The 9,644-nt window shown below is 43.8% G+C and overlaps 1 protein-coding gene across 6 annotated transcripts; it reads right to left on the reverse strand.

The window, feature by feature from the left end:
* Nucleotides 1-776: 776 nt before the first annotated feature.
* LOC9272227 (disease resistance protein RGA5-like) lies at nt 777-7,650 on the reverse strand. Of its 6 annotated transcripts, none has more exons than XM_015764866.3 (5): nt 7,007-7,650; nt 6,736-6,800; nt 5,774-6,641; nt 2,332-4,394; nt 777-1,410 (listed from the first exon to the last, which is right to left on the reverse strand). In XM_015764866.3, the coding sequence occupies exons 3-4, from the start codon at nt 6,583-6,585 to the stop codon at nt 2,363-2,365; spliced, it is 2,844 nt and encodes a 947-aa protein (XP_015620352.1). In that variant the 5' UTR covers nt 6,586-6,641; nt 6,736-6,800; nt 7,007-7,650; the 3' UTR covers nt 777-1,410; nt 2,332-2,362. The 6 variants fall into 6 exon arrangements, with proteins under 6 accessions (XP_015620352.1, XP_015620353.1, XP_015620354.1 ...); XM_015764867.3 differs by having other exon boundaries at nt 5,774-6,659; nt 7,007-7,155; XM_015764868.3 differs by lacking the exon at nt 6,736-6,800.
* Nucleotides 7,651-9,644: the final 1,994 nt, after the last annotated feature.

A 9,644-nucleotide genomic window follows, 5' to 3' on the forward strand; every position in this document is an offset into this window, starting at 1 on the left:
GATACCGAAGGTATATTTGTGCAAAAACCTTCACAATCCGGTATATTTTTGCAAAATAAATTGATGAACAGTATATTTTCAAAATTTTTTCCTATCCTCTCTTTTGGGTATTTTTGCCGATTGCAGCCCTAGTCCTTCTAGGCTCTCCTGTTTCACTTTTATAGCTTACCCCAATTAAAAACGATTTTAAAAGTCAGTGTAGTCAAACTGATCTGAGTTCGAGTTCACGTAGCTTTATATTTGCATAGTATTTAAAATTTATATAAAAACATAAGGCCTTCTAGCACAGTTCATATTATTTACCTTCTATTCAAATTTCGTCTCATACACCCATCCACCATGGTTTACACTTCTATTTTTAGCCAAAATTTCAGAATTTCAGTGGAAATCGAAATTTCTGAAATTTTGGTACTTTTTGACAAAATTATTTGAAAATTTAACAGATTATAAATGAATTTGAATAAACTTTGAACAAATTTACAAAAATTTGGAAAAAAAGGAGAAAATTTCAGACAATATATGCATGTGCTTGCCGGTGGAGGCAAAATTACCAAAATTTCATTCTGAAGTTGCAATCCCTGCCAACCACCCTCTGGCCCAATAATTCCTTGTTTAATGAGGTGCACTAAAGTCTTCTATCCTAAATCTTAGTCTCTAGTAGTAATAAGGCCCTGTTTAGTTCCTAAAAACATCGCATCGAATCTTTGGACACATGTATAAAATATTAAATATAGATAAATTAAAAAACTAATTACAAAGTTAGGGGGGAAATCACGAGACAAATCTTTTGAGCCTAATTAGTTAATAATTAGCCATAAGTGCTACAGTAACCCACATGTGCTAATGACAAATTAATTAGGCTTAAAAGATTCGTCTCGTGGTTTTCAGGCGAGTTATGAAATTAGTTTTTTCCTTCGTGTCCGAAAACCCCTTCCGATATTCGGTCAAACGTCCGATGTGACAATCAAAAATTTTCTTTTCGCGAACTAAACAGGCCCTAAACAACCTACAAATGCCAACAAGGCCTCCAGCTTCTGCATAAAGCAACGACAATCGGGAATCAAATCCTTATGAACCTATCGCCAGAGGTTGATACATCGATCATGTATATCGACATGTGCCTTGAGTTCTTGAATTTGGAGGGCGATTTGATGGCGGGCAGGCACATAGTTGCTTTGATCTTCCGGACCGCCTTCCAGACCAGTCTATCCTTGTCCTCTCTAGGATGAAGTTGGTGCAGGAAGATGTCGATACAGTCCTCAATATCGTAGGCCAGTTCCCGCACCTTGTCCTTCCACTCCTAAGTCGATAAGCTTCTGGAGAAGGGAATTAGGCAGCTCAGCTCATGCTTCAGGATTGCAATCTCTTTTTGAACCCCCTTGAGTAGCTTGTATTCATCGCCGAGAGCGTCTGCATAACAAGAAATAACTTAGGTCAGCTGTGGATATTGTGTGCATTTATGTTTTTGTGTCAAGTCAGTCACAAACACAACAAGGAGATTAAGTAGAGCCTGCAGAGAGTAGTTTCAGCTGGCATTTAGGGGGCATTCAAAGTTTCGGTTGGTACATGCGACCTAACAACTTTAAATAAATTCTCCATGCTCTCATTGAACATGTTTCTCTTCTTATAAAAGATGCTACTCTCCCCTAAAAAAAGGGAGAGAAAATTGTGTGGTAAAATTTCATATTTGTAAGTGCAGAGCCTCACTTTAGTGCTGTTTTTAGAGCTGATCACTCTATTAACTAGTGTGCTCCTGTAAAAGCAGATAAATTGGACGTGAAAGGATCTAACAAATGGTAAAGTTCGCTTTTCCAATCTGGAATATCAAAAAACCTGAATTTCCCCCACTTCAAAACCAGTCATTGGTCGACCTTGAATTTTTGGAGGTTTTGTGAAAGTACAAGTCTATGGAATTATCATTCATCGACAAAAATCATGTTTTGACCAATAATAGCCTAAATGAGAGATATTGCAAGTCTGCAACAGAGAATGGCTAGAGAAGTTTGTTAATATAAGTGCAAAGTCTCACAGACCATGCTTGTGCCCATGCCATGTAAGGACTTGAACATACACAAATACAAGTAACCTAGACAGGTCTCGCAACATAATACAAGTTCTTAAATACAAGCCCCAAAATTTAATCGTACTAAAGTGTGATGCTTAGGTCGTGCAAACAAGACAGCAGCAACTGTGGCTGCGCTTCTCTGGTACGCTTCATGTCGTAGCGTTCTTCTCCCAGTTATGGGGAATACTCAAGCTAACATATTCCCATAAAACAGCAGCAAACATTAATTATTGAAGAAACGCAGAGTATAAGGATATCATGAGTACCTTTCAGCGCTATTTTCTGAGTCCTTGTACTTCAATTATAGATATTAAACGTGGCACGTATGTCTTGAAACCTTGGATGCCTTTGGACGGCGTCCCTGTATGCAGGCACCTTGCTGGAGTGGCTTGTCACTTGGACCTCTTCAAGCCTTGGTAGGTGCTCGATGCCAATAAGTGGAGTTTTGCCATGTTGCGCCGCTCCACTGGTGCCATGCCCTTCCTCCAAGTTAGAAGGCTTCTTGTCATCTAGCTTCAGAATCTGAAGCTGTGGCATTGCCCCTGGCTCAAACGTCAGGCATGCCAAATCACATGTTAAAACAAATTTCTGCAGCTTTGGGAAATTGTCGGTATGGGTGATTCTTCCCAAACGCGTGGTAACGCGTTTAGTGATGATGTTCTCAGGGGTAGCTTGAGCAGTCAAGTCGAGGTCAACAAGGCAGGGCAGCCCAGCAAGAAATTGGACGTCGCGGCAACTGAGCTCCTCAACACGAAGCTCTAGCATTGTGAGCTTCAGAGAAAACCACAGCCAGGATGGGACATTGCGAATGTTCTTACGGATGATGAGTTGCTGAAGCCATAACGATGCAAAATTCAGAATATGCGGTGAACAAGCAACCAAATTTGGCGAGAAGAGGTCCGAATGTGAGGAAGCTGGTGTATCCAGATGCTGAGATAGGTAGTCCAGAATGGATTCAGTTGGCCAACCATCATCGAAACTTGGAAACTCAAGGGAGGCAGGGGGAGAACGAAGACCTCCATTGGTAGAACGAAGACCTCCATTGTTGAAACGACGTGTTTTTGCCAGTCTGATAGCAGATGAATTAAATCGAGAAATTTTCTCCACAATAGTAAAAATGTCGGGCAAACCCCCTGAATTAAAGGTCAACAAAGTTTGTAGAGAGACCAGTTTCTGAATCCCATTAGGCAGCACTGCATCACCTGAAACTGTTAGATGACACAATGATGATAGAGAAATAACATCTGATGGAAAACCAGTAACCAAAAGGCTGCCTAGTAGATCTAGTGTCCTCAAACACTGGAGTCTCCCAATTTTCTGAGGCAGCTTTAACCTGAAACCTCTGATACTCAAGTGTCTCAACAGGAAGAGGTTGCTCACAGCAGACAAATCAAGGAAAACGGATGTAGAATAGGCCCTAAGTTCCAATACCCGCAAATGCTCAAACATAGAAATAGGAGGCTGCATACTGCAGCCAAACGCAGGGAAAGTATTATAGGATCGAACCTGTGATAGTTTCATTCTTTCCATGGCCAAGTTTCCGTATGACAACTGATGGCACAGACGACGAACTGGAAGCTTTGTTACATTCTTTACAGGCTGCTTAGATGCTATAGTGATGAAGTTTTCCTCCTGGCACTTCGATATTATAAGGTCAAGCATAAGGTCATGGACATGACATGCCTCACTGGAACGATAATCATCTAGCTTAATCATACTCCTATTAATGAGTTCGTTGAAATAGCTCTCAGCTGTTTCCTCCAGATCCAAACCAGGTTTCTCATGGATAAATCCTTCAGCTATCCATAGCCTTATCAAATCAGCTTTGAAAATTGTATGGTCTTCAGGATATATTCCTAGATACAGGAAGCATGTCTTGAGATTATGTGAGAGGTCAAGGTAGCTCAGATTCAGTACATGTCTCATCCATTCTAGAGTGGGATTTGTTTCCGACTCAGAACCCATAAAGTTATGAATCTTCTTCCACTTACCCACATTCATGCCTTCACTGGATAAAAGGCTAGCAATGCTAATGATTGCCAATGGGACACCTTTGCATTTTCTTAACATATCTTCTGATACATTTTTATACTGCTCAGGAATACTATCCGAATCAAATATCCTTTTACAAAATAACTTTTGTGAGTTAAACTCATTAAGTGGCTCCATCTTGTACACCATACCATGGAAATCAACGCAACACTTTGTAGCTACATCTTCGATTCTTGTTGTAACTATAACTCTGCTACCATGATTATTTTGAGCAAAAGCACACCGAATAATGCTCCATGCTTGAGTGTTCCATATGTCATCAACTACAATAAGGTACCTACGAATATATTTTTCATAGATTAACATATGGTTGTTGAGGCCTCCCTATATAATTCTTTTGAACTAATAGTAGAAAAATAGAGAAATTCTTTTGTAGGATATGGCAACAGTAGACTCCGCAAATTAATACTAGAGGAATTTATTAAAAATAAATTCAAAAGAATCAACATCGAAGCAGAAAAGTTATTTAGTAAATTTCACATTTAGGATCCAATCGTAGCAATATATGAAAACATAATTTGCAACAATTTGCCCAAGTGTGCCCCATTTGACTAAGATTTGGCTCATTGATCAAAAGCTCATTGATACCCTCATTAATACCGCCGCCGCCTCCGTGTCCCGCGCAGCCGCTGCCTCCGCATCCCGTGGCGCCGCCCACCGCCCGCCGTGCGCGCAGAACGCGTGCCGCCGCTCGACCCGCACGTGCGAGAGAGGGGACGAGTGAGAGAGAGGAGATAGAGGAGGAGGGGGAGAGTATGGCAGGTGGGTCCCACTTCTTTTATAAACAAAATGCTGACTGGATTGCCACGCGTATTCCACATAGGACAAAACCGCTCTAGATTGAGTCGAGGGGGGTAATTCGTCCGTTATTAAAAGTTTAGGGTTAGCAATGTCTGGTTTTTGGGTTTAGGGTGGTAATTCGGTCGACCACGATAGTTTAGGGGGGTAATTCTTACTTTTTCCAATATAAAATTGTGCCAAACTTTTTCAACTGAATGAGCAAGAACGTTATGGGCTTATTAATGTGGCTAGCACAAAGAGGGATCAAGAGAGCAAGGGAACCTCATGCATCGACAATGACCAGCACGAGGGCAAGGCCGTGCTTGTGCACAGGAGATGAAGAGAGATATCAATACATGCTTAACTCATAATGGGATATGGCTGATCCTTCTATAGGATAGCCCCTAACAAGAATCTCTAATAAAAAAAAAGCCAGCTCGAATGGAAACATAAATAAAGAAAGCAACTGGGGTCTCTAGTCCCCTAATTATAGCAACAAGGGATATCTAATCCTCTAATTATCTCGTGGCGGCCTGCCTTCTACTGCAGCGCTCACATGTTGTCAGTACTGATTATGGACCATAGCAAGGAACCTTGTCTACTGCAGCGCTCACATGTTGTCAGTACTGATTATGGACCATAGCAAGGAACCTTGCCACAAGTGTGGCTACGAAGTGAACTGTCACCTAATCTGGGAAATGTGCCTAATTAGCTGTCAACCTTAGACAATATTTCGATATGATCCAAACAGGCCCAAAATCAAGTCAATACAGCAGAAATGAAGACATGGTTATAAAATATTAGAAAACATGAGAAACATCCATAGGAACTCAACATGAATGCCACATCAAAGTTAAACTATGGATTTATACATACCTCTTATTAGCAAGATGTCCTCTGAGGGTGTCAATGAGCTTTTGATGGTCATCAAGAATTCCGTAGCCTTGAAATCCTGTTCCTGAAAGTAAATTTCTCAGCAGCTTAACCATGTCAGGGTTTTGAGACACTGACACGAATGATGTGAAATTGAATCGTTTTTTCAATTGGTTGTATACTTGTTTGGCAAGAGTTGTCTTGCCAATGCCTCCAAAGCCAACTACAGAGAGAACTTTAAGTTGTTGTATCGAACCATTCTCTACTTCATCCATTAGCCACTGAGTAATTTCCATACATGGACCGTCAATGCCCACAAGATTTTTTGCATCTTCATAGAGTGCAGGTAGACGCGGATCAACTTCCACCACTTTGGGAATGCTTGAGGTAGATACACCTAGATTGGCATACCTATCACGGCGCTCAGCCACCTGCATGACACGAGCCTTGAGTTCTTGAATCTTGTCGGCAATCTGATAGCGAGCACGCAAATTCCTGAGCTTGCGTGCAGTCTTCCTGAGCAAGCCATCCTTGTTATTACCATCACCAAGATGGTACATGAAGACATCAATGCAGTCCTCGATGTCGTAGACCATCTCGCGGATGTCATTCCTCCACAGCTTCTGCTGTCCATCTAGCTTCTCCATATCTGCAAGATTCTCCAACACAGCATTCATTTCGGTCAACTCATGGCTAAGGAACTCAATGTTCTTACGCATTCCCTTGAGTTTCTTGCACTTGTTGCTGAGCAGCATGGCAAGTTTGGTGAGGAGTGGCGCCATGACCCCCATGGAAGAGTTCACTGCTGCCATCATAAAACCAATGTGTTTGCTCGCCTTTGCTCAATGGGCTAGCTGGTCAGAGTGGATGCCTGAATGGAGAAGCGGTGCTATCAGTCAAGCAATATATTGGTCCATATAGCCTACCTTAATTTCTTGGAAGCTCGATCAGTTCTCAATTGCTACCTTTGGGGCCTGCTATTGATTGACATGTTGGCCATTATATGTTCCATCATCAAGAAATGACAAAACTGGATAATCATAGCAACAATATTAAATATCCCACTTATGTAAAGCCAGCAATACCCAAATTAAGCACTAGACCAGACGACCCACCTAGCTAAACGAACAATAATTTTATTAAGACGACTAAACGAAGAAAATTAGGCCGATTAAGACAGCTCAACTACTAACAAGTATGGCAAAAGGAAAAAATTAGGCCGATGGAACGACGAACCAAATCATGAGCCGTCACTGTGTCCTCCCGTCACCTGGCATACGTGCTGATGACGACCCAACTTGGTGCTTTGCATCCTCTTGATGGACATCAGAATCAGACAAGAGTCACGAAATTTCTTGGAATCTCGTCTACAATTTCCCAGAATTGGTTTGTTTTGTCTTCAGAATATGTCAGTATTGGTAGTGGTACAGTACTACAGTTCACTATCTATTGACTTGTTGGCCGCGTGATGCAGATCAGCAGACGGACGGACGGACTACAGGCCCGTCACCCGCACACCATTCATCCGAAGCCCGGCCACGACGCCGGCGTTGGGGCCGATCCATCCCCGACCACCGTCCGCCTTCGGCCCGGAGACCGACGTACGGATCGGAGGCACCGGTGCGGAGCTCGATCCCACGACAGATTGAGGCGACGGCGGAGCGCTTACCAGCAGAAGGGAGCGGAAGTGGATAACCTGGAGGATGGATGGCGTCCTGTCCCGTCTAGAGCTTGGCGGCCACGACGCGGAGGAGGAGATCGGGGAAGAGGAGCACGTGCTCCGCCGCGCCGCCGGCGAACCGCCCGCCGGCGAGCGCTCGAGGAGACGAGGTGGGGAACTGGGGATCGAGGAGTCGGGTTTCTGCGGATCAGTGGGGAATGGGTCGTATGGGCCCACACTCGGCCGAGCAAACGATGGGGCTACCGAGAGTCCGAGACGGCCCAAGCCCATAGGGTCGCGAAGCAGACTCCTAAGGCTGTATTAGTCGAAAACTCTAATCAGCAAACGTTCGCGCGAACCTTAGGCGGCGAACGGGCAGCATCTCTTCCTATTTCGGTGGAGAGCAAGTATAATAGTAGGCTATAAACTGGCTAAATATTAAGGTGGAGGAGAAAAGAGAGGAGAGAGAGGAGAAGCGGGCTGTAAACTTACAGCTAGGCCTACCAGTGGACTGACTTTGCTTGGATTAAGTGGGCTGGATCCTCATTTGGATCATTTTGGTTGGATTGAAACGGCCTGGGATTTCATTTTGGATCGGACTGCACTGGGCTTACAAAAAATGTGGTTTGGTTTGGGGTGGATGCGGGCTGAGTAAAATGACTGATCTACGGACTGAATCCACACGCAGACGCTAACTCATCCTCCTCCTCGCGCCATCTGCTCCTCGCGTCCTCCGCTCCTCCACCTCCGCCGCCGCCACCACCATCGCCGCCAATGGGCGTCGCTACTGCTGCTCCTCACCACTCCGCCCTCGCTGCAAGCGGCTACGGCTGCGGCCCCACCGGATCCCGCTCATCCTTCGCTCCGGCGTCATCTCCCGGCGTTGCTCTGCCAGATCGCGATCTCCTCTTCATCGGCGCCAAGAAGTTGCTGCTGCTCGCCACTTCGACCTGGTTGCAAGCGGCTACAGCTCCACTGGTTCTCGCTCGTCCTCCGCTCCGGCGTCATCTCCTGGCACCGCTCCGCCAGATCGCCATTTCCTCTCCGTCAGCGCCAAGAAGCTGTTGCTCTCCTCCATGCAAGATCCGCTGCCGTGTGTCCCTGCTCCCCACAAGATTCGGCAATGCTCTCTCCCTTCAAGATCCGGCGAGTACTCTCTCCTCCATGTATTGTGGATTGTGTGCTGAATGCCATGCTTAAAAGATTTGTTCTAAATTGCATTTACAAGCAGCTACCTTTCATTACCATGCATGCATAAGAATATTGATTTCATGTATGGAGTTGCCATGGCCACAACTATGAATGACCTGTATGTTTTCCAAGATCAGTTGTGCTAATTTAACCATGGGTACCTAACAACAGTCTAAAATTATGATCTCTTTTCAGCAAACTATTATATGCACAATAGTTGGATATTTATCACGGCCTCAACTAGACAACTACTGTTGTGGAACATCATTAGATTACTATGTAGCATGTACTGAACAAAAATCTGATTTATTTTGATTTTAGAATACTTACTGGAGTCCTAAAGAAATTGGTAGCTCATGGTGCTACCATTGCTGCTGCTGATCATACTGCACCAACCTCGCCTGCTTGAAGCGGAGAACCGCAACCTCACGGCCTCAGCCACTCTGAGGTCTCCGGAGTACCTCACCAGGCCAACCCGTGACTTCACCTTCTTCGCGCCTGAGTACATTATAAGCAGGTGCACCCCATGCTGATCCCCTCCACCTCTCGGTTCAAGTTGTGTTTGCAAGAAATATTATTTTTTATTCGGACACATGAGGGTTTTCTTGCAGTGAATCCGATTGTTCATGTAGTCCATATGGTTGCCTCATAAGTCACAGAATGTTTTTGCAACTAACTGAAAGTATGTCGACCTTTTATTCACCCACAAACTTTGATGTGCACCCACTGTGCTGATACTCGCTCACATTGTTGCACACTATGAATTAATCAAGATCATATTTGTGTGCTACATTAATTAATTAGCTAGGAACTTAATCAAGCATATTGCTTAATTAAATGTTGCTATAAAAATATTCTGTACATATAAAATATTCCTTTCAGGACTTATGACTTATGCCTGGTAATACTGATTTGGAAATACTTCAGATTGATAGTGGATTCTACAAGTTTACAACTATGGGTTGAATTAGATTCGTATTAATTTGGCTGTTTGTAGCAGTTGAATGTTAATTTTTTAATCTT

This window comes from Oryza sativa, chromosome 12 (genome assembly GCF_034140825.1).
Source record: "Oryza sativa Japonica Group chromosome 12, ASM3414082v1".
NCBI classification, from domain to species: Eukaryota; Viridiplantae; Streptophyta; class Magnoliopsida; order Poales; family Poaceae; genus Oryza; species Oryza sativa.